A 23,794-nucleotide genomic window follows, 5' to 3' on the forward strand; every position below is an offset into this window, starting at 1 on the left:
GCCACCAGCCAGCCGTTCACTTGGCCGTCTCCTGCAGAGACTTGCCTCCACCTGGGTGCTGCTTCGTCGCTCCTCACAGCCCTTTTGGGGACCAGCTGAGATCAACGTGCCTTTTAGTCAGGAAGCCACTGTGATGCTGTGGGATGTCCAGAGACAGTCTCCCTGAAGAGGGTGGAGGCTGAGCAAACAGCCTAGCCACAGACCCGTCTCCTCAAGAGGGTATTATCGTGCAAGGTGGGGCACTAGGGATCGTGGACACCAGGAGAAGACAGAGCCATGTTTGCCTGAGGTGGAGTCCGAAGCAGGTGTAAACAGGCAGTATAGAAATACACCTTGCATCTCTTGGAAGAGCCTCTGGGAAGCCACGTTGAGGGGCAGAGGCGGCGTGGCCAGCCAGGATGAGCCCAAGCAGGCTGGCAGGAGGGGCTGGGCTGGGCCTTTCCTTGGAGGAAGGCGGGAAGCAGACCGGGGGGGGGGAGTGGGGGGGATGGGGTGGATGGACGCTGACAAAAAGGCATGCAGGTGCTTCGGCACTCCTGGCACCAGCGCCAAACGGCAAGATGCTGAGCCCTGAGAAGAAGGGCGCCGAGGGGCCACCGTTAGCTTTCTCAAACGGGAAGCATCCCCTGAAGCTGCAGGATGGGGTGGGGGGGGGCATGCGTCTCTGAACCGGGTCTCTTCTCTTCTCCCAAGGATGGGGAAGCTGTCCTTCTGGGTGTCTCCCTGTGCATGCACGAGGCTGCCTCGGCCCGATCTGCTCTTGGCGACGCGTGCCTTTAAAGCATGGTGGGAGGAGGCTTGACTCCAGATGCTGAAGATTCTCCCCTGCTCCTCCTGCCTCTCTGCTCCCTCATGGGAACAATCTCGGGTGGGGGTGGGGGGCTTCTTGGGCTGAGGAAGGGCCCCACCCCGCAGCCCCTTCCCTCTGGCTTGGCCATCCTCAGGGCCCTGCATAGAGGTGCCAGTGCTGTCCTGGGGCCTGTGACCGAATGCTGCCTTCCCCCCCCCCCGCCCCATGCAGATACTGGGAGGGAGGGAGCTGCCAGCTCCCATCATCTCCTCCTCCTCCTCCTCCCATGGTGCTCAAGGCCTGCACTTTCCTCACCTTGTGCAAACAAGCTGGTCAGCTGAGGAGCCCGAGGCTGGACGGGAGGGTCCCTTCTTCCCTTGGGCTTTCTGCAGCTGAGAGAGAGAGAGAGAGACTCCAGGAAGGAGTGGGGGGGGGGGCGCGCCAGGCCTTGGAAGACCCCAGCCCACCCCCAAGCAGTGGCTGCTGATGGCCGTGGGAGGCGGGAGTGAAGAAGCAGCCCTGACGGACAGCCAGGTACCCTCCTGCCCCACCGAGGGCTTGCAGGTCCCCAGGCTGGGCAGGCTCTGCTCCTTCCCTCGGCCTGAGCCTGGTGGGGACCCCTTCCCTCCCCCGCTCTGTCCCTGGAGGGATGCCTGGGGGGGCGGGGGGGCTGCTGTGTTGCTGACACCCACACAGCTAGCATTCGTGGCAACCACACAGCCAGGCCTGGTGCACCAGCCCCGGTGCAAAGGGGTTTGACAGAGTGCGTGCCCCCCCCCTCTGGTCCGGCCCTCCTCCTGGGGCCTCTGCTGCCCTCCTGGCCAGGCTGCCTTTCCAAATCCCCTTGAATCTCCCCTGGGGGGCCCCCTCCCCCATGAAGGGGTCAACCTTGGTTCCCCCTCAGGCTGGGTCTGTGTTGAGGGCAGAGGTCAGGAGGCCCCCCAGCCCTGGCCACCCCACTTCTCTGTGCCATGGGTGCGAAGAGCGACGGCGTGATCATGGCTGGGCTCCTCCCCGCAGCTGCCGGTGGCCAGCCACCCTTTGGGAAGGCCCAGGAGCCTTGGGAGGACACCCCCAGTCAGGCGGGCACCCCGGGCCCTTCTCTCCTTAGGCCCCCTTGGCAGCAGGTGGGTGGGAAGCAAACACTCCCGGGGCTGAAGAGGGAGGGGCCCCGAGGGGTCAGAGAGCCCCATGGCGGCAGGGCAGGGCAGAGGCCTCCAGCTCGCCCACCCTGCCTTTCCTCTTCTCCGCCCTCCTCTAGGTCTTGGCTTTGGCTGGCATCCACCTGGCGGTCCTTTCCCTCAGGTGAGAAAGGGGGAGGAGCCTGTGAAGGAAAGCTCCACCTCCAGGAGCCTTCCGGGGGGGGGGGGCTGCTGCCTTGGTGGCCCTGCCGGCTGCCTCTTTCTCCTGAGAGTCCCCAGTTCTTGGCAGGCGCCAGGGACACCCTCCTCCCTTCTGGGCTGGCACAGTCTTCAGCCTCACTGGGCAGGCTGTTCACGGTGCCCACTCTTCCGGGAGGGGGGGGGGGCTGAGCTGGACCGGGGCTCTCTCCCTCGAAACCAGGAGAGGAAGGGGTGGAAGGGCTGAGGCTCCAAGGGAGGGCAAGGGCCCCAAGCCCCCCCCCGCTTCCCCTTTTCCCTTCCCAGCTCCTCCTAAGGCCAGATGCTCCTCCGTCAGTGGCTCATAGGACGGTGGGGGGGGTGGCCCCCTACATGGCCTCCTTGCGCCTCTGGCTCAGTCAGGAGTGGAAAAACCTGGGCGAGGCGGGCGGGGTGGGCTACTTACACACAGCCTGACTGAACAAGGAGGAGACCTCCTGGCGGAGGGGACCAGGGCGGCTCCACAACTGGCCATCAAGGTCCACTACCTTTGGGGCAACTGCGACCAGGACACCCAGGCCGGGACGGCGGTCCGGCATGGCGTGGTGGGGAGGAGGACGAGGCACTTTGCGAGGAGGGCCCCCTTCACTGGCGGCCATGTCTTCCTCTTGCAGCCTGCTGGGCAGCGGGTCCATCCTGGGGGCGGCCGTCCGGCGGAGGCGATGCTGCCACGACCAGGTCAGCTGGCTGAGCGCGACCCCCTCCCCTGCATGGGTTGGCGGGCGGTGGGGGTGGCGTCAACACATGGCAGGCCTGGGGGGTGGGTGGGCTGGGGGGGCAGAGGCCACAGGAGACCAGCCAAGATGAGGAAGGATGAAAGGGGCCATTGGCCAGAGGCTCCAAGTGGCCACTTAGTGGATGGTTCCAGGAGGAGGAACCACCACCAGCAGATTCAAAGGTTTCAACCAGCGGGAGAAGCATCACTGCAGTGTGTGGCGGGGGGGGGGGGGGAAGGCAGGCAGACAGGCAGGTGGGGGCTTTCTGAGACCTGGACTCTCCCTCGGCGGCCTGTCCCACTTCACCTTCATGCAGCCGAAGCCATGGGGGGGGAGGAGGAGGTGCAGGAGACGGGCCGCGTGCTGCTGCTGCTGCTGCTGCCGCTTTCGGGCAGGGTCTTGCCAGGGCTTCTGCCTGGCAGGGCCAAGAGCTCCATGGTTTCGCCCGCAGTTGCGCCCCCTGTTCCTTCTCTCGCTGTCGGACTTCCTGGCGGCTCTGCCCCTGATCTCCGCGGCAGCTGCCCACTTCCTGCCAGCCCAGGTTTTCATCTCGGCACGAGCCTGGTGCCCTTCTCTGCTCAGGCTTGGCATGGTAAGCAGGTCACCACTGCCCAGCCTCTTGGGTTGGTGGACAGGCGGGTACGGGTGCCCAGAGGTCCTGCTCCCTGGTGTTCCCCCTCCCCCCCAAAAAAACCAAGCATGCCTGTGCACAGCATCCTCCTGCTGGCTGGAGCTGGTTACCTCTGTGAGAGGGGAGGGGGGAACGCATTTCTCTACCACCACCACCCATGGCAGGCTTCTGCCTGAAGCTGATGGGGACAAGGTGGCCTAACCCCTGAGGGGGGGGGAGGAGGGCTGGGTGGACCTCTGCTGCCTGGGCACTGCCCCCCATCTCTCCTCCCCCCCCAGATGTTCTATGCCATTTCCTTCCTGATGGTCATCGTCTATGCCTATGAGGTGAACCGAGCTGTTGGAGGCTGGAGAGCGGGCCCTGTCGCTGTCCTAGAGGTAGCAGGGGAGGGGGGGAGAGACCCTGCCGGCCAAATGGGCCTCTCTCTCTCTCTTAGGGTAGGTGGCATTCAGGGCAGGGTGGATGGGACCCCCCCCCCCCAGGATTTCCAGACCTCTTTCCTGGTCCCCACTGAATACTGATGTCTCGGCTCGGCTGGGCCCCAAAGCAAGGGTCCTTTCTTCCCAGGATTTTGCAGCTGGAGGGGGCCCAGACCTGGCCCACCACTCTCCCCCCCAGCCAAGAGGGAAGATATGGAGAAGGACCAGGATGGAGGGCTGCCCAGGGAAACAGGGCGGGGGGCAGCAGCAGCAGCTCAAGAAAGGTGGCTGGGACGAGAGGTCCTGGATGTGATGCCGCTTCGGTCTTTCAGCAAACGCCAGGGCTCTGCTGCCCCGGGAGGCCTTCCTCCTGGTCACTGTCTTTCAGGCACAGAGACCCCCTTCTCGGGGCATGTGGGCAGGGCAGGGCAGGGCGGTTCACCGAGGTGGCAGCTGGCCCATCCAGATGTGGAATGCAGCCATGGGTGGCCGGGGGAGGTGGTCAGTTCCTGGGGGTGCTTGGGGCTGTTTGGTCTCTGCTGTGAAGGGTAGGTGAGGGGGGGCAGGAGCGGGCAAGTGTTTCCCCCTCCCCACATCTAGGCACCAGGCATCCTCTCACCTTAACCTCCTTCCTCCACACCACCCAAAGGAGAGCAGCAACAGCAGCAGCCGCCTCTGCAGGTGGACTTGTCGGGCAAAACTCTACCCCTCGCTGCCCTACATCTTGGCCTGGTGGGTATGGGGCTCCTGCACACCAGCTCTTCCAGCTGGCTGGCAGGCGGGGGGAGGTGGAGGGGGCTCCCCTCGGTTCTTGGCTGGTGGCTCAGGACGCGAGAGGGGGGCCATCCAGTGTTGCCAGCCGTGGATCCTCCAGCCCGCCATTCATCCATCTGCACCCTGCCCTCCGTGGCTTCCCTGAAGGGAAGGGATCTACCCCATCCCCCACCCCACCCCACCCCGACCCCTCAGAGGCTGCTGCACCCCTGCCCTGCCTTTCTCCCCCCCCCCCCGACCAGGCTGCTGCCGTTCTTGGTCTTCCTGAGCTTCCTGGTGAGGAGAGGCGTCCCCCTCCAAGAGAACGCTCCGTGGCCCTGGATCCCCCTTCAGCCCCACAACCACTCGTGGGCCTCTTACCGCCTCTACTGCTCCAGGTACTGGGGGGGGGGCTCCTTTCCAGGTGGCTGTTGCTGGTAGAGGGGCTCAGGACAGGCTGGGCAGCTCGGCGGTGGGGGGGCGATCTCATGCCTTCTTTGCTTCCCCCATCAGCTGCCTGATCCTCATCCATCGCTCCCCAGATGTCTGCTCCAAGGTGAATCTCCACACACACCCCTACCTGACTCCCAGGCAACATCTTCCTGTGTAGAAGGCCCGTCGTTTGCATTTTTTGCCCTGGGGGGGGCACAGCCTTTTCCACACCCTCTCTGACGGTGGGGAGTCCCTCAATTCTGGACCATGGAGTGGCAGTGCAGGGGGGGGGGAACACAGCTGGCATTTTATGGACCGCACAGGTGGGTGTTTCCCCCCCAAACTCTCACCCCCCCACTGGTGCTGACTGTGGCCACTGAAGCTCCCTGGGGGGGGGGGAGACGGCGTGTGCTTTCCCAGGTGGGTTCCCTGCCTTCCCACCCAGAGACTTCCGGGGGTGGGGGGGAGAAGGGAGACTGGTCCCCAGGCCAGAGCAAGAGCCACCTCAGCCCAGCGGGAAGGTCAGCCAAGGGGCTGCTGGGCCTGGCCCAGAGGAGGGTCAGCTTTCCTGCCTGCTCCGAGGCCTTCCCTCTTCCTTCTCCTCCTCCTCTCAGGACAGGAGAGACCCCGGCAGGGAAGGCAAGATCTTCTTCCTGGCCTTGGTGGCCTTCGTGGTGGCCTCTTGCACGGTAAGTAGCAGGCGCGCATTGGGCACACACCGGGCACACCCTGGGGGCCTGTGCCACACTTGGGATGCTGTGGTCGCTGTTGGGCAGGGCCCTTCCTCACAGCGAAGCAGGCACCTGGAACGGGTTCGGGGCCTCCCTGGGGGAGGCAGTTCTGGCCCCGATTCCCCTCAGAATGAAAAGGAGACGCAGGCACAGGGCACCGGAGCCCGGAGGCGGCCACAAAGAGTTTCTTCACAACACCACAGAAGACAAACTCCGTTTCATCTGAAAGTTCAGTAAAGAGGCTGGTGGGCCCTCGAAAACAGTCCGGTTCGAGTTGGAGGGCCCCCCCTTTCCTGGACTTCTTCCGGGGGGGGGGCTTGGTTGAAGGAGAGATGGGGCCAAGAGTCCGTTGGGGGTGCTCAGTCGCTCCGTAGCACCCCCTTAGGTGGCCTCCCCCTCCCTCATCTGCCCAGCGTCCCTCACGGGCATCCCAAAGAGGTCCTCCAAGACCCCTTTTTTGGGGGGGGGAACCTTGTCCCTCCCTCCCCCTGCCCATCCACCCACAGTGGCAAGAGCCTGCTTTTGTGCTGCTTCCTTAATGGGACGATGCTCGGCTGCCCTAAGGGTATTTGGTGGCGTGGGGGGTCTGACCCCACTGTGCCACCCTCCCCACCCCTCCCTCCCCCAGGTCCTGTACTGCAAGGTGAAGGGCTGGTGCAGGAAGCAGAGGCGCAGACCCCTGCCCGCGTGGGGGACGGAGAGCTGTGCCCGCAGGAGCCATGCCACCGGCTACTTCCAGCTGGTCTTTCTGGTGTGCTGGATGCCAGGTGGGTGCCCGGGTGGTCTGTGGGGCTGCTGGGGGGGGGTGTCTCGGCACCAGGGGGGAGAGGAACCCTTGAGCAGAAACCCTAACATGCTCGCTCCGAAGAGGGGCCAGCAGGGCTCCCCGCCAGTTCTGCGGGGGCCGCTGGCAAGACACACACACACCACAGTCCCCCCCCGGGCAACCCATAAGGGGTGACTGCAGGCGCTCTTCTCTCCTTGGCCCGCAGCCTTCCTCCTCGCTCTTCTCTCCTTCACGGGCCTCCCGACAGCGACGCTCTTCCCGCTCTACGTGGCTGTGGTGAGTGATGAGGTGGCCGGGCCCCGCTTTGGCCGAGGGAGGGGCAAAAAAAATGAGTGTGTGTGTGTTTGTGCTGCAGGTGCTATCTTGCAGCTGGAAGGAACCTACTTGAAAGTCAAATGTGCTACCAAGGGGGGAGGAGGTACAATACAGAAGCAGCCACTAGTTCTGGGGGGGGCGTGGGTGGGTGTGCAGGGACCGGCACTTCCTGCAGCAGAAGGCCCTCAGGGGACCCCTCCCAGGTTAGTGGCTGCAGACACAACTCTCTGGGCGGCGGGGGGGGGGGAGCAGGAGCAGCAGCTGTGGGAGTCTGGTGTGTGTCCGAGAGCAAGACCAGCTCCTTCCCAGCCATTACCATTACACACACACACACACACACATGCCGCCTCTCTTGTTGCCCCCCCCCCCAGGCGCTCACGGTCTCCCTCCAGGGCCTCCTGCATAGCCTGGTCTACGGCTGGCTGCGCCAGAACTTCCGTGGGGAGGTGACCGGGGAGGAGCTGCCCTTGCGCTGCCCCCCGGATCTCAAAGCCTTCTACGACGACTCCTTGGCCACGTCCACCGAGGGATGAGAGGCTCCAGCTGCACCGCGCAGGCCGGCCGGCCGGGGAGAGCAGCGTCCGACGGGTGTCCAGAGAAGGCAGGAGGGAGGCGGCAGCTCTCCGGCCGGCTATTCCCACCAGCTCCCAGTCATCCCCGGAAATATCACCAGATGGGCCAAGTGAGACTCAGCGCTCAGCGGACGGTCAACCCATGAAGTGTTCTTTGCAAATATCAGAAATAAAAATAAAACAGCCTGGCCCTTGCAGGAGGAGGAAACTGGCTGGAGGCTGCCCCCTCCCCCCCGCTCCACTTTGACACCCGTGCCCTGCACATCAGGAAGGCATGATTCAGCTTTCCAGACTAAAAGCTAGTGGCGGTGGCGGCTCATCCTGCACATCCATCCGCTGAGACTGACAGATGATGAAGTGAAGTCTCAGGACGACCCACCAGCAGAACAGGCCCCAACGAGTGGACCCGAGGCTCCTTTTCCCCCTTTGTGTCAACCTGACAAATTTTCTAAAGTGTCTAATAAGCTGGAGCCAATTTCACAACAACAGTCAAATAAAAAAACAACTCTTAAAATTTACTGTTACTGGTATGTTTGCTGGTCTTTAGAAACGCCGTTTCAGTGTCACCACCTCTTTGGAAATGTCTCCAGACTCTTGAGGGCAAGGGGCAATGCAAATCGTTCCAGCACAATCTTCCACTTGAGGTCAGAGTCTTCCTTTGTTGTAACTGCAAACCAATAAAACCATTTCTCAAAATAAATTATCCATCACAAACTGGGAGACAGTAATTTTCACCTGTACGGACATCCCATGGAAGAGGAAGGCAGAGCGGGAAACTGGTCACCCTGGCCTGAGAGCTGAAAAGCATTCCTACATTGTCATCCTTGAAGGCCTCTTCTTGGATGCACATCTCAATGACAGTGTGTGTGTGTGTGTGTGTGGTCTCAATGCGTCAGAGAAGCCGAGAGCAATGCCGGTGAGGCGGCCAGGCTCCCATTACAAGCCTGGACTCCTAGCAGGGATATCTATAGTGGGATGGAATAGTAACAGCTGAGGCACCAGGCTAAGAGGCATCCACCCTCTTCAGGAATAAAAGCTGCATCAGCAGGAGGGAACAGATGGTTCCAGTGGTCAGTGGGGGGTGGCTACTGGGCAGCAGTGGGAGCTGTAGGTGATGCTGATGGAGGATTTTTCACAAACAGCAGTGACACTCAGGCTAACTCTTGTTAGTACTGTGCAGAAGAAGGCAATGGTAAGCCATATATGATCTTTCTTACTGTGAAACCCTAAAGAGTCCATCCAAAATGTAACAAGAGATAGGGCTGGAAGAAGAGACTCCCAGTTCAGAAGGCATTCAATCAGTTACTGAGAAAGAGCAAATATGAATAGTGCTGTTCCTAATGATGCAACTAAATTAAAGATGAAGTGACATCCAGTCGCTGATTACAGATATGAAAGGGAAGTCTGATGCTGCACAACACGTACAATTGGAACACACAACATGAGAAGTATGAAACTGGAAATTGAAAAATAAAAAAAATGTAAGGTTTAAACATGGCAGTGCTTGGTGTCAGTGAACTAAAGTGGATTGGAATAGGACAATTTCAGTCAGACAACTACAAAGTGTTTTACTCAAGAAATGACAAGCTCAGAAGAAATAGAATAGCTCTAATACTGAGGCAAGATGTAGCACGGGCAGTTAGGGGCTATAATGAAGAGTCTGACCAAAAAATATGCATCAGACCTCTGGGAAAACCTATCAACATAACCTTATGCAAGCATCCAGAAGGAAACCGATCACATACCAAATATACACGCATATAATGATAGGCAACTGAATTTAAAAGTGAGAAGCAAAGCAAATTTGGTTTGAAATCTTGGCTGAGGGATTGGAAATGAAGCAGTCGAATGACTCAGAAAGTTGTGTAAAGCCAGCAATCTGTTCACTGCAAATACATGTTTCAAGCAACTGAACAGACAACTGTACACGTGGACATCACCGGATAGCCAGCAAAAAAATCAAATAGACTTTGTTACTGGAAGCAGGCAATGGAGAAGCTATATCCTCTCTGTCAAAACAAGACTAGGAGCATATTGTGATACTAGTTAATGAACTATTCATAACAAACATTAGAATAAAGTGGAAGAAGAGCACTAGAAGAACTGTAGTGCCAAAATATAATTTGAACAATATTTCTGAAGAATTTGAAATCCACCTAAGGAATAGATTTGCATTTCTAAACTCAATTTACCGAGAACCAGAATCACTGTAGATTGAAACAAGATATTAGGGAAGAAGGGGGGGGGGGGAAGCCAACTTTTATAGTAACATGTTGCCCCAAAAACAAGACAGGGTCTTATATTAAATTTTGCTCCAAAAATGCATTAGGGCTTATTTTCATGGGATGTTTTAATTTTTTCATGTACAACCATCTACATTTACTCAAATACAGTAATGTCTTCCTCTGGCTGCTGCATAATGGTAGAGGGTGTGGTTTCACTTAAGTAGGGCTTATTTTGGGGTAGGGCTTATACAACGAGCATCCTGAAAAATCATACTAGGGCTTATTTTCAGGTTAGGTCTTATTTTCAGGGAAACAGGGTAAAAAGGAAAAAAACTAGATGGATGATAAATTGTTAAAGACAAGCAAGAAGCAAGTGTTATGCAGAGGAAAAGAGAACTATTATATCAGCCAATGTAAAGAATTAGAAGAGAACAAAAGGGGGAAAACAAGATTTCCCTTTTGAGAAATCAAAGGGAAATTCAACATGAGGAATGCTGAAAGACCAAGAGGGAGGCACTGAGGCAGGACAGAATGAAAAGGGGGTGGAAACAATTTCACAGAAGACCGATGGAGGGGAGATTACTACAGACTCTGGATTTATGCTATGGCAAATGGACTGACACTGAAGGCTGTAACATGTATGACCAAAGGACTGAAGAAAGGACAACTCTGTATGTATTGCTACTGCTACAATATGGCTACAATATAATTTTCTTTACTGCTCTGAATTCCATTGTCTGTCTAATTACTGGTACCTGAATTGGGCAAGCCTCTGCTGGGGCAAAGGAAAAGGCACCGGCTCATCCATAAAGCCCCTGTCGCAATTGCTAACGGATTGCATTTCAACCCAAAAGTTCCAGGCTTGGGGGAGGGTGTCTGGTCGTTTCCCCTCCCCAAGAAAGCCCAGCCGTGAAAGACAGTCACTGCCTTCTCCCCACAGCCCCAGCAGAGGCCCCATGGATGGGAGAGGGTGGCCAGTGGCCAGCGAGGCTGGGAGGGCGGCCCTTCCCATTGGACCACCAGCCCGGCTCGGACCTCCCGCGGGAGGAACTGCCCACCACGCCCAGCGGAATGGGAGGGCCGACCGCAACGCTCTGGGGGGGGGGGGCTGCCTTTCAGAAGCCGCCTTTTGGAGCTCTCTGGACACAAAAAGTCTCCCTTCCTTCTGGCACACTTTGACTACGCAGGCACCGAATACACTCCAAGGCAGAAGCTGGCAGTGAAGCCTTTTTGAAAATCAACATTTAATGGTTTTCTCTCGGGAACATAAAATAGTCACTGCACAGCAGCTGCACGCACGTGCGCGTGCACACACACACACACACAAGACAACCAAGGGAGGGTTGGTCCCCCCCCCTCTCCATGTATGGGCCCAGGAAAGGTGCCTTTCAGGGGAGCCGAAGACCCTCGCCCCGCATTCCAGAGAGACTGGACAGGGAGGGGCCGCCTGAGACTCGCCCCCTCCAAGATACGGAGAGACGCACAGAGAGAGAGAGGCACCCGCAACCCAGCGGGCCAGAGCGACCACCGGCGGCCTGCCTCGGGGGCCAAGTCCAGGGCCTCTTACTGGTGACACAGGACCGCCTGGAGATCCTCGGGCAGCGAGCCAATCATGGTGGTGATGTCCTGGCCCACACGCAGCAGCGTCTCGTCTTTCACCGGCAGGTGGTGGCCCTTGGCCCTCGCCTGCAAGAGGGAAACCCGCCGGGAAGCAAGAATGGCAAACGGTGGGAGAGGCAGGAGGGGCTGCCGGCTGGGGGCGGCCCACGGTCGATCGTCTGCAGAATCCCAGCTGCACAAACCACCAAACGGAATTTTCCAGGGAATGCTGAGTGTTCAGGGCCTTCCCGAAAAGAAAACCTCTCGGCTCAAGTTCTCAGGTTAGGGACACTGAACCCGTGAGATCAACAAGAAGCAAACTCTTGATTAGTTTTGCACACGCGGGGACATTAATGGGCCACCAGGGCAACGCAGGGTGGATCCAACCGCCTGGAAAAGGACCCTCCCCCCCCTCTGGCACCCCAGTGGCTGGCCAAAGACACCCCCCCACTTGCCACGAAAAGGCCATCAGAAGGAAGGCGCTCAAGCTCTTTGCGCCCCCACCCCTGGGTAGGTGCTGGGTAGGGCCTGGCACCCGTTCCGTTTCGGGAGAGGGCCTGGCAGGGCACCATCTAGAGGGCAGCATCAAATGGACCGCCCTGAGGCCAACGGGTGGGCGCAGCAACCGCACAGCTAGCTCACCAGCTTCTCACGGAGCTTCAACACCAAGTCCACAATTTCCACCTCGGATTTCTCCTTCATCCAGGCCTTGATGTTCTGGAAAAAAGGGCACCAGATGGAGAGGACGTGACCCTCGACTCCTCTCCCTCAACTGGAATAGGGCAGGAGGAAACTGGCTGTGGCCTGCTCACTGCTGGGGCCAGCCCTCCACAGTGGAGATGGGGTGCCCTTGCCCCCCCCGAAGAGGTTTTAAGGTGGTGGCACCCAAACCAGGCAACATCAGCCCAGCCCAGCCCAGCGATTGGGACCCTTGGCCATCCCCTCTCCGTGTAGGACTCCCTGGCAAGGGAAGGTGGAGGCAGAGCAACTGTGCTGGCCAGGGACAGGCTCAGAGGCATTCCCGAGAGATCAGGGGGCAGTTCAGGCACCAGCAGCTTTCCCAGCTTAAGGGAGCAGCCGGTGGGGTGGGGTGGGGCTGCTTGACGGAGGATGAGGTTGAGTGGGATGCTGTGTCTGGCTGGTCAGAGCTGCAGGCACAAGGCCGCCCCTCTTCCCCCAACTGAGTGTGTGTGTGTGTGTGTGTGTGTGTGTGTGTGTGTGTGTGTGTGTGTGTGTGTGTGTGGAGGGGGGGGTTCCTCTACGGGCTACCCCTTCCCTCCGGCCTCCCACATACCGCCTCACAGATGGCCTCCAAATGCAGTGCCTCCAGTTTGTGCATCATCTCCCTACGCCTCTGGCGATACCAGCCATCAAAGTTGGGGGACCGGAAGAACCGCCTGCCAGGCAGACCCGGGAAAGAGAGAAGGGAAGGTGGTGAGGCACCTGGAGAGGGAAGCAGGAGCACCCGGGCAGACTCTAGCAAAAGATAGGCCATTGTGATTGGATTTCTATACCGCCGCTGTTGGCGTCTCACAACCATCGCAGGAATGAAATAACGTAATCAAACACATTAATAACATATATTCAACAAATATTATGGTGAGGGTTAACAAAAAAAAGGCCAAGAACTGCCCCACTTGCTACTGCCACTAAACCATCCCTCTGGGCCTGGGAGCTCAGCTGGGCCTCCAGCCAGAAACTGTAGGAGGAGGAGGAGGAGGAGGAGGAAAAGGAAAGGCGGCTTGGCCTGGGTGGGTGGGTCTCAGCCAGAGGTGGAGCAGACCTCTGTGGGGCCAAACCTCTGTCTGTGTGGGGAGGTGGGAAGGAGGGGCCTGTGGCGTCCAGGGAGAGCCGCTGAAGGGCCTGCAGAGACCGAGGCCGTTCCACCCCTGGGGGGGGGGGCGGCACTTCTGACTCCCTCTGGTTCAAGCAGAGACAGCCCCTGCCGCCTCCTCCTCCTCCTCCTCCTCTTGTTCTAAGTTCTCTGCCATGTCCTCCTTTGGGCAACCCTTTTGGGGCTGGGAGGCTAGACCGAGGTGGAGACTGAGCCTCTCGGCTGCTCCTCCTGCCCTCTCTTTCCACCAACTCCTCCTCCTCCTCCTTTGGGGAGGGGAGGGTGTTGAGGCCCCAGCTTGTGCCTCTTCCTGATCCAGAGCTACCCACGTTCGGGGGGGGGAGCATTTAAGCACACCACCCACCCCCTGTGGCACGTGCTCCCATGGCTAGACACCCCTCCCTCCCTCCCTCCCTCCCTCCTACCCTTTTCGTCTTCTGGTCTACCTGTAGAGGCCCATCCAGTCCCCCTTCAGCACGCAGGTGAGTTGAGGCCCAGCGTGTTCCAGGGTCTTGAGAAAGTCCTCTTGGTGGAAAGGGCGGATCTGGGGAGGGTTCTGTCTCAAAGGGGGGGGGAACATAGGCACACAATGCAGATGCAGAGAACTGGGGGGGGGATGCCAGGTGTGCAGAGGGCAGGGCAGCAACAGGTTCAGCCCAACCCTACAGTACGAAGGCCTCTCTCTTCCTCTGAGGGTCACCTGGGCCAGAAGACCCAATCCACCGGGGGAACAGAGTGCAGAAAGCAGCTTCCTTTCCTTGCCTTTGCTCTCCATGCAGAAGGACCGCCCCCCCCCAGGGTCTCCCCGGGACCTGGAGCCTGCATTCAGCCTGGGCAGCCACCTACCTTCCACGGGGTGATTGCCCTCTGGAGAGGCATGAGGCTGGCCATGTAGTGCTCCTGTGAGGAGGAAGAGGAGGAGGAAGGTCAGGGGGTGGAAAGCTTTGTGGATGTAGGCACAAGGCCCCCACCCCACCTGTGCGCCCGTGTTTGGGGAGGGGGGAGGTGAGGCCACCTGGACCAGGGACCTCGCCGGCCCAAGGAGAGGAGCCCCGCTGTCCCCAGGGGAAGAGGGGCTCCGTCCCTTCGCCATCCTGCCCGAGGCCCAAAAGGACCTCCTCCCGCTAAGCTGCTCGGAGGAGAGCAGCCACCTTGGGGGAAGGGGCAGGATGGGACGCTCCCCGCAGGCAGCCCGACGCCCGGCCCCACAACTCACCAGGGGGATGATGAAACTCTGCGTGAGCTCCAGGAGGTGGCGCCTCAGGAGGGCACTCTGGGCCTCGGAGGAGCGCTTCTTGTGGATGCCCTGCGGGACAGACAGAGCGGGGGGGGTGGGATGCACGGCGCCGCACAGACCGCAGGGGTGAGTGCACCCCCCCTCTGGCGTCAGAGCACCTCTGCTGGCCGAGGGAGGCCTCTGAGCGCATGCCAGCGAAGGCCTGGCTTTGGGCTGTGGGGGAAGGACTTGAGAGAACTAGTCAGTCCCCCCCACCCGCCTCAGGTCAAAGACTTTCCCTCTCTCTCTCTCTCTCTCTCTCTCTCTCACACACACACACACACACAACCTTCCCCGTCTTGCATAGTAGCCCGGATGGGGACTAGGTGGCAAGAGCGGTCCTTTGGGGGGGGGGGTGTTCACTGCAGGAAAAGCATGACCCCTCGGGGGGGGCGGGGAGGGGGTTTGGCTCAAGCAGACCCAAAGGCAGGGGACGCGAACTGCATCTCCAGGCCCTCCTCCTCCTCCTCCTCCTCCCCCACACCTCAGAGTGCAGAACAGGAGGTGCCGCCTGGACTTCCTTAGGAAGGAGGGCGTCCCTCCTCTCAGGCACCAGGGCTTCCCCTGCTCAGGGGAGAACTGCACCGCCCTTCGCCAATTCTGGGTCTCTCTGTGGAAGGGCACTCCGTCTGAACCACCTTCCCCAATGGCTCAAGGCCCCCCGCCCGCCCGCTGCTGGGGGGGGGGAGCTCGAGCGGTGGGCCTTGTCTGGCCAGCAGAGGCTCCCCAGTGAGCTGTCTTTGCCCTTGGAACGTGACTGAAGGCACCGAGGAAAGGCGGAGAAGACACTGCCTCCCTGGGGGGGGGGGGGCAGGGATTCCGCTGCGGCAAATGCGTCAGATCTGCCCCAGTCCGTTTGTCTGCCCCTTTTCTGCAACCCACAAGTCCATTTCTCCGGATGGGGGTGGAGAGGCTGGATGGACGCAAAGCTGGCTTCTCACACGCTAAGATGAAACTGCTGTAGCTGGAGGGAGGGGTTCTGACCCGAGCTGGGGGTGGGGGCCGTGCCCTTTTCCTCCTCTCTCTTGGCCGGCAGCTCTGTATCCCTTGTGTCAGGCAGGGCCAGTGCTGAAGGGAGCTCCAGTCCCGGATGGCTGGATGGCTACCGGCAGCGGGCAGCCCTGGTTTCCTTCTGGGTGGCTGGCAAGGCCAGACGGCGCACGGGGGGGGGGGGGGAGCCGATCCCAGGACCAGCCTAGGAAAGGCCCCAGACCCACAGTGGAAGACTGAGGCCCTGCCTGCCTCCGCTCACGGCCAGGTCACTCCCAGGTGCAAAAGGCCACTCACTCTTGGAGGCCCCACGGCTGCTATGCCTGGGGAGGGGTGCAGAAAAGGGACAAACAAGCATGCTCAGGGGCCCAAAGGCCAGACCGCTGGGCAATCTGGGTGCAAAAGTGTCAGTCGGACTGGAACCTGCCCTAAGGCCAGGCAGACGGAGACTGTGGGGGGGCCGAGGGCTTCTGATCCACAGGACTAGCACTGAACCCCAGGGCCACCTCTTTCACACCACAAGGGAAGGGGGCAAGGGAACATTTACCTTTAGAAGCCTCTTGATCAGAGCCTTGTCCTTGCTCAAGAACCCTCTGTATGACGTGTAAAGGCCTGGAGCAACACAACAGAATCAAGTGGCTGTGGAGGAAGGACAGAAGGCTGCCTGCCCAGGTTGTCAAGGCATCCAGGCCAGCTTCAGGACAGGCTGGTGCATCAAGGGATCCTCCAGCCAGATTGGAAGGACAGGCACAGAGGAGGTCCCCGAGTCTGGCCCCCGTGCAGGGCTTTCTGCACACAGTTATGAGAAAGCAGCTCCACAACCCGGGGCAGCTTTTCATCCAACTAGTTTCTGTCTGAAATGGGGGACCAGCCTCCCAGCTGCAGGGAGAAACCAGCCACTACCTGAAGATAAGAACTCCAGCTGGTCCTTACCTGGCTTGGCATCCAGTGTTCGAAGTCTGGTGACTTTCTTCAGCTTCACCTGTTTGGGCAAGTCCCCTGTGTAGAAAAGGAACAGGCTGGCTGTGGCTTCTCTCTCACCTGGCCCAGAGACCTGGCTCATTCGGGAGCCCCCTCTGCAAGGGGAAGCAGATGGCGCTGCCTATGCTATCAGTGGCAGAGGGGGAGCCGAGCCCTTCCCAGCCTGTAGAGAGAGCCTCTGCTTTCTCCAGTGTATCCGCAGGAGCCACCTCTCCACGGGAAAGTGGCAGGACTCGCAGGTGAGGCCTTGAATCCTCCCACCCGTGGCCACCCCTTCTCCCAGGTAGCCTGCCTGGCCCTCCCCAGGACATCCACGGGCTGCAGGGAGGGGATCCGGAGCACCGCTCACCAGCCATCTTGAGCTCCCCGAGACGGAGAACGTGGGGCCAATGCTGGAGCATCTTGATGAAGAAGGGATTTGTGACACCAAGGATGACGTTGGGCCTGAAGGAGCCGCAGCAGCAGGTGGGGAGAGCAAAGAGGCCTTTTTCAGCAGGAGGCAGCCCCTTTTTTCCTTCCGCCCTCAGCCCGAGCTAAACCACCCGAAGGATACTTACGGGGCCTGGGTCCGCGTGGTATACTCCTTGAACTCACTGTCGTGAATGGTGAAGTAGGGGCGGTAGTCGCAGCAGTACTTCAGGGGAGCCAGGCAGCTGCAGGGACAAGCAGGCAAACCCCCCCCCCCTTAGGAGGAGTGGTTTGTCCCGCTGTGCCTCCTTGGAGAGGACAAGAGTGCCCCCCCTCCAGGGCCCTGCTTGGCTATCAGGAAGGCTCCCTCTCCAAAAGCACTCACAGGGCTGCGGGCTGGGGCAAGGCGTGCGTCCTGTGCGCCCCCCCCCCCGGGCCAGATGGCTGTCAAGCAAGCCTGATACCTGGTCAGGGCAAGAACCATCTCCGAGGAGACCGCAGGCGAAGGAGCCACCACGACAAGGGGCTCCCCCAGCAGCACCAGCTCCCACAGCATCTGGATGTGGATCAGCACCGGCTGGAAGCATCTGTCAAGAGGCCCAAGGGAGAGGCGGGCAAGTGGGAGGGCGGCTGAGGATCGGAAGGAGCAGCCCCAGCCGACAGGAGGCTCCCCACCTCCTGTCCAGTCCCCCCTCCCAGACCATGTGCATGCCTTCGTTCCGGGAGTGTGGTTTGCATGCCACTTTTCTCTCCGCAGGGGACCCATGGTGCCTCCCCAACAGTGGCCCAAGGCAATCAACACGCCGTCCATCCCCCCCCCCTGCACCCCGGCTGGGTCTTGCAAAGCTTCCACCAAACAGGCGAGAAGACTCACAGGACAAACCAACTCCCCAGCTAAGAAGAAGAGTTCACAGAAAGAGGCCCCCAACGGAGGCAGCCCGTTCCTTTGCCTCCTTGCCACGGCTGAGCACCCCCAACATCCCTGGCCCTGGGAGGCAGGATGGACCCAGACCTTGACCCCTCAGACAGCGCACAAGAGAACAGCCTGATCCTTGAGAGCAGGACTTCCCAGCCTTGGGCAACCCAGGCTTTCTTGGGCTGCAGTTCCAGGAAGCCTTCCCCACCCCCCACCCCGCTGGCCAGGGTTCCTGGCAACCACGGTCAAGTATGGCTGGGAAAAGAGACCTCCTCCTCGTTCCCCTCCCTCCGGGCCTTGGCCTCCTGCCCTGGCTCCCTCCAGGAGTCTGCATTCTTCCCCCTTGCAGGACAGCCTGTTGGACTGCTCTCATGGGCTTCGGGGAAAGTGCCTCCCCAGGAATGCATCGGGAAAAGTGCAAGACAAGACTGCTCTCCTCCCCCCCCCCTCAAAACACGCTTGGAAAAGTCACAGAGTCAGATTTATGGCACAACCAGTGCCTCCTGCCCCTCTAAACCTCTGAGGTGGCTGAGATCTCGGGATGCAGGCTTTTCCATTTCCTTTCTTTTTTCAAACCGGGGCTATAAAAATGATTCCAAAGCGTAACGGAAGGATGGAGACTCTGCCCCAAATCTGGACCTGCACAGGCTCAGTGACCCCGAAAGCCTTGAAGGACGAAACCACTTCTCAGCTATTCTTCAACATTTCTTTCTTTTCCGTGTCCTGTTTTAAACTCCTCCGCCCGTAAACGTTTTCCCCTTTTCATTTCCGTCTGGCCTTTCTCAACCCAACCACTGGCTTTCACTTTACTACCAACACTGCTGCCTGAGAATTCACTCACCGGGGGCAGCAACAACTCCCCCCTCCCCCCCCGCCCTGGCAAAGGCAGAGAGCTCACCTGAAGAGGTCTAGTTCGTAGACGCTGGGGAGCACAAGCGGAGCTGGCAAGAGGTTCTAAAGAAAGGAGAAAGAAAGGTGCCACCGCTTGGCTAGAACCGCTCAGTGCCTCCCACCCCAGAGCCCAGCAAGGGCCTCAAACGACGCCTCCCAGCCCAAAGCAGGAGGACCCGTGGGGGCCGCCCTCCCAAAACGCCCTCAAGAAACATGCCAGCGATTGTGGGACGCCAGGTGTTCCAGGCGACCGCTGGGAGGTATGCTGGCCACAAGCTTGCAAGCCCACTGTTGCTCAAACTACACTCCCGAAGAGGGACCAACAGCTAGAAGGTCAGGTGACCAGCCCCATGCAGCAAAGGAAGCCCCACACAGGCCAGGCGTCTGTCTGCTCTAGGAGAATCACCTCTACCGGCTATGGCTGGGGACCTTAAACGGATGCAGGCTGGTGCTGCAGAAAGCAAGCAGGAGTCGGGCCCTCCTTTTTCTGCCATTTTTTCCTCACAGGAAGCCCAAGCCCTCTTGAAAAACACTTCAGCAGAGCACGGTGCCCCTGGCGGTGCTTCCAAGCATTGGGGGGTAGGGATTATTTATTTATTTATTCATTTATTCATTTATTTATTTAGACTTTTATCCCGCCCTTCTAGACGATGTCTACTCAGGGCGGGTCACAATAAAATCATTTGTAAAACAGTTAAAAGAATAAATTAAATTGACATATTAGTGTTGATCAACATGGGAAAATAGACAAAAAACTAAGTAAAAGCAAAAGTCAAGTCTTGACAGGAGGGAAGTCCAAGTATTGACGCAGGAACCCAGTCCCTGCGTTCCACCTGCCACAGCTTGGCTCTGCAGCCACAGCAGATGTAAGAAGAGCCAGGAATGCCCAACTGAGGTCCCTCACAGGATCTCCACAGGTTCCCCTGCAGCATCACCCCAGGAGGCGGCAGTGGTGGCAGAGCCCTCTGGCCTCGCCCCCCCCCCACACCCCACACGTCCTCTGTGCTCTCTGTTAGACAAAAGAACTTCAGGGGGAAAGAGAGGCTCCTACCTCCTGATTCACTGGCTTGACGGGGCTGCAGCCTGGCTTGTCCACCCGGGAAGGGATCCTAGCCTGCACCACAAGCAGCAACACACACCATCACGGGTGGCTTTTCCCAGACGTGTCCCCTTCCCCTCTGCGCCCTTGGGAGAGAAGGCCTCCCTAGCAGGTACCTACCTGAAGGACAACACCCATCACTGGAAGATTCAGCGTCTGGCCGGGCACAGGAGGGGGCCACTGGTCCATCTCACTGCAGACTGAAGGAGGCCAAGAGGCAGCCAGTGGGGGCATTCTTTTTGCTACACCTGGGGCTCCCCCCCCCCGCGGCTCAAGCTCCAGCCCCTCACTCCCACCCGGGCTGCTCCCAGAGCTACACAGACCAGCCAAACGACCTTCTCTGCGTCGCAGAGCCTCCCCCGCCCTCCTTCTCCCCTTGGTGCCCTCATGGCTCTTCCCTGTTTCCCAACCTCTTTGACCATCTCTCCTTCAAAAGAATTTGCTGCTTTGCCAGCCCCACAGATGGCACCGCTGAGCTGGCCTCCATTCAGAGGCCTGCATTGCACGTTTCTCTCAGAAGCAACCACGTCACGCCTCCACGGTGCAGAGAAATGGTTTCTCACCTGCCTCCAGGCACGGGTCCAGCTTGTCAAAGTATTCGGGGGCAATGAGCTGCAGGAGACACTGGAAGAGATTCACGTAGGGGAGGCGAGACACCAAGACTAAGGACTGAAAGAGAGATAAGAGTTCCCAACCAGGACCAGAAGCCCCAAAGCCGAGGCTAATGCAACATCCAGTTTCTCTCTCAGGGCCGTGCCATAATGCCATAAGCCTCCTTCTCTGGTGGGCACCCACACAGCCAGAGGAGATAACCGAGGAGCACAACCTATGACGTAGCAGCATCCCACAGCCCTCGGGACACTCGCCGTTCACTTTGCTTGATGCAGCCAGGCAGCGACACACCCACACCCAGAACCCCCTTGGTGACCTCCTTTCAAAGGAAGAGCTCCAGCAATGCAGAAAGAGAGAGAGAGGAGAGGAGATCAGAGGTTACAGTACAGCTCTGCCTTGCAGTTGCCTCCTGCCACTCACCTTCTGGAAGTAGCCCCTTTTCACCGAGCTGTCCTTAACTTGCCGGAAGTACACGTAGCCGAAAAAATGAGCAGGCTCTCGCTGGATGGGAGAAGGAGATGCATCTGTGGGAGTCCCACACACACAAACACACACTCGCCACTTTCAGCATGGGTGCTGGATGCCATCATGGCACCACAGCCATAGCTGAGGAGTTGAGCAAACAGAGGCAACACACACACAGCTTGGCCTGGGCACCATCCCATAATGGGCAGATGCTTTCACCCAGGGAAGACTTTGGGTGTTTGGGATTTGGGCCACCAAGGAGTCTCAGAAAACAACAGGAGAACTGTGGGGGCTCTCCACCTCACCATCCCTGGCGTGAAAGGAATTGTCCCCCATCCTCCTTTCTGTCTCTTTCCCAGGACGGGACCTCTAGACTAGTTGGACCCCAAAGAACACTTTTAAGAAACGCTTCCACCTGGTTTTCAGAAGGATTATTCCCAGAGACCACAGCTTCTGCGATGACAGACAAAAATTCAGACTCCAGCCAGCTTCCCGGCTGGCTCGCTGGCTAAGCTAGACTTTGCCCTTGATTCAGAGGATGCTGTGAAACTGACCTGTAATGCTACCGGGGCTTCCTTGTTGTATTCAAAGTCATCCCCAAACAAAGCGCGCCTCTGTCCCCCCGACTGTCGGAAGCGGAAGCTGAACTGAGTGTCTCCTAGGCTGCCTGGGACAGAGAAAGGCAGGGCGTGAAGACGAGGAGGGGAAGGTGGGGAGAGCAAGCAGAAGGCGCAAAGCAACTGGCAACTCAGGCGCAAGAGAGGCAGGCAGACAGATTCCCTGGGTGCAAACATCCCCTCCCGGTGGCACAGCAACGGAAAGCGACTGCTCTGGGCAACAGCGCAAGCACGAGCCTGCGAACGGACAGTCCTTGAACCACTTTCTCCCACTGCCTACCCGCCTCCCAGCCTTGAGCTGCTTCGTGAGTCTCTGCCCACCCCATAGACAAGCTGGGACTGGCAGGGCAGTGGGGCTGCAGCCGGGAGGGCCAAAGGCTGGGACCTTCTGAGGAACTACAGCTAGGGCATCACCCACTCACCCCCTCCACCACCGCTGCTGGTGCTGCCCTCCTTCCTTGGGGTTCAGCTATCCTCCTCTCTGCAGCTGGGAGAGACCCCCTTTTTTCCAGGGGCCCCGTATTGTTACACAGCGCTTTGGGGGCAAGGCAAAGACCTCTCGGATGGTCTGGAGTGCCCAATGAGGAGCCGTTGGCTTTGCAAAAGCCCTGCCCGCCCTTGGCCAGGAAGTCAGGTCCGGTCCCTTCAGGAGCCTCCTGTTGGACACGCGGGGGGGGGGTCACCATCTAGAAGAGCCCCGGTGCTCACCCTCGATCCCCTCTGCCGCCGGGCAAGGCTAGAGGGGGGGGGAGGGAGGGAGGAGGCCCCGATCCCGCTGCCCCTCCCGAGCCTTCCTACCTGAGTAAGAGTCCGGGAAGGAGAGGTAGCAGATGCTGCTCTTCTGCAAGACACAACAGCCCCGCCAAGGAGGCCGTCAGGGGGGGGTGTCCCGCGCGGCCCCCACTCCGCGTTCGGGAGAGGGGAGGGAGAAACAAGCTCTCCGCCACCGCCCGCCCTCCTTCTGCCCCCTCCCCCCTCTGTCCCCTCACCTCCTTCTCGGTCAGCGGGTAGTCCGGCGGGTAGACGAGCTGCGAGGGGGAGAGAGAGAGAGAGACAGAGAGGCGACCTCAGGGCGCGACCAGCGGGGGAGTCGGAGGGACCGGACGGACCTTGGGGAGAAGGGCTCGCCCGAAGGCACGAACCGCCCTCCCCTGCCCCCCCACCCCGGGAAAGAGGGTCCCCCCGCCCCCCGCCCACCTCCAGGGCCTGGCCCAGCTCGAGGTCGAAGGTGACGGCGCAGACGCACTCCAGCCAGGCCGAGAGGCGCCCCCAGGGCAGCAGCTGCAGCGCCGAGACCGCCGGCGAGGAGGGCCTCCGGCCCAGGGACTCCATCCCGGTGGCAACGGAGCCCCGGCTCGCCACTTCCGCTTCCGCCTCCGGGGCGCCCCGCCCCTTCCGGAAGAGAGAGAGAGAGAGAGAGAGAACCACCTGGCTGAGCGGCGGGCGCCCCTAGCGGCCGCGGAGGGGAGAAGCCGCGGGGAGGCGGGCAGACCGAGAGAGCGCGGCTCTGCGCGTGCGCAAAGCACCCGTCCTCCCCACAGCCCTGCAAGGGAGGCCGTGCGTCGGACGACGACGCTTCCTGAAGCACCAAGGTGCATGTCTAGGCTGCAACTAAGGTCCCCAGGGCAGGGGTCTGAGGAGGAGGAGGAGAGTGCGCGTCTTCCCCTCCCGGGCACCCCTTCGCTCCCCGCCCCCCTCCCTCCCTCCCTCCCTCCCCCCCCCTCCCTCCCTCCCCCCCCCTCCGGCCAGGGCGAGACCCGCGCTTGCAAGAAAGGAGGCGGCGAATTCCTGGGCAAGACGCGAGCGAGGCTCCCCACATTGCCCAGGCTTCGGGCAGGGGGGCCCGGGGGGCGGCTCGGGAAGGAGAGGGGGTTGGGGGGTTGGGGCCCACCCCCACCACCACCCCCACCCCCACCCCCACCCCCACCCCCACCCCCCTTTGCTCGGCTGCAGCGGCACAAGCCCCTTTGCAAGGCAGGCACCTGCGCTTCAAGCCCGGCCTCGCTCCTGCAAGCGCCCTCCAAGCCGAAAACAAGACTCTTCCCGCCGTCCCGCCCCCCCCCGTTTCCTCAGAGGGGCTCCCCTGCTCTGAGACCCCCCCCTCCAGGGCGGGGGCGGGTGGTTGCAATCCACCCCCCCCACAGCCCCCGCCCGGCTCTCCTCTTTCGAGCATCCTGGGCTCCGACCGACTCCTGCATCCTTGCTCCAGGTGGGGCTGCCCTTGGTGACAGGTCAGCAACTCCTGCCAGCCTGGAAGACGATGGCCGGGGGTGTGTGCTGAGACCCCGGGGGTGGGGGTGGGATGATGGGTCTGATCGTTCGGGGGGGGCTACTCCTTCATGGATTGCTGCCTTGT

General features: G+C 60.1%; 2 protein-coding genes across 7 annotated transcripts; one reads left to right on the forward strand and one right to left on the reverse strand.

Annotated features, from left to right (window-relative positions):
- Positions 1–670: 670 nt before the first annotated feature.
- LOC110084416 (uncharacterized) lies at positions 671–8,043 on the forward strand. 2 transcript variants are annotated; one of them, XM_073002341.2, is made up of 12 exons: positions 671–1,324; positions 2,052–2,095; positions 2,784–2,847; positions 3,337–3,477; positions 3,795–3,953; positions 4,585–4,667; positions 4,952–5,086; positions 5,202–5,244; positions 5,735–5,809; positions 6,480–6,618; positions 6,844–6,914; positions 7,346–8,043. In XM_073002341.2, exons 1-12 carry the CDS (start codon positions 1,277–1,279, stop codon positions 7,484–7,486), a joined length of 1,143 nt encoding a protein of 380 aa, XP_072858442.2. In that variant the 5' UTR covers positions 671–1,276; the 3' UTR covers positions 7,487–8,043. The 2 variants fall into 2 exon arrangements, with proteins under 2 accessions (XP_072858442.2, XP_072858441.2); XM_073002340.2 differs by having other exon boundaries at positions 676–1,324; positions 7,325–8,043.
- On the reverse strand, positions 8,020–23,096 carry DENND6B (DENN domain containing 6B). 5 transcript variants are annotated; one of them, XM_073002336.2, is made up of 21 exons: positions 22,636–23,093; positions 22,428–22,466; positions 22,237–22,279; positions 21,376–21,488; positions 20,777–20,857; positions 20,308–20,413; positions 19,865–19,944; positions 19,697–19,759; positions 18,653–18,708; positions 17,303–17,425; positions 16,988–17,083; positions 16,780–16,874; positions 16,383–16,448; positions 15,997–16,061; positions 14,400–14,489; positions 14,030–14,083; positions 13,630–13,739; positions 12,644–12,746; positions 11,992–12,066; positions 11,318–11,436; positions 8,020–8,192 (listed from the first exon to the last, which is right to left on the reverse strand). In XM_073002336.2, exons 1-21 carry the CDS (start codon positions 22,768–22,770, stop codon positions 8,171–8,173), a joined length of 1,734 nt encoding a protein of 577 aa, XP_072858437.2. In that variant the 5' UTR covers positions 22,771–23,093; the 3' UTR covers positions 8,020–8,170. The 5 variants fall into 5 exon arrangements, 4 of the variants coding, with proteins under 4 accessions (XP_072858437.2, XP_072858436.2, XP_072858438.2 ...); XM_073002335.2 differs by lacking the exon at positions 11,318–11,436 and having other exon boundaries at positions 22,636–23,095; XM_073002338.2 differs by lacking the exons at positions 8,020–8,192; positions 11,318–11,436 and adding an exon at positions 11,461–11,640 and having other exon boundaries at positions 22,636–23,094.
- Positions 23,097–23,794: the final 698 nt, after the last annotated feature.

Source organism: Pogona vitticeps, chromosome 5 (genome assembly GCF_051106095.1).
Source record: "Pogona vitticeps strain Pit_001003342236 chromosome 5, PviZW2.1, whole genome shotgun sequence".
In the NCBI taxonomy this organism is placed as follows: domain Eukaryota; kingdom Metazoa; phylum Chordata; class Lepidosauria; order Squamata; family Agamidae; genus Pogona; species Pogona vitticeps.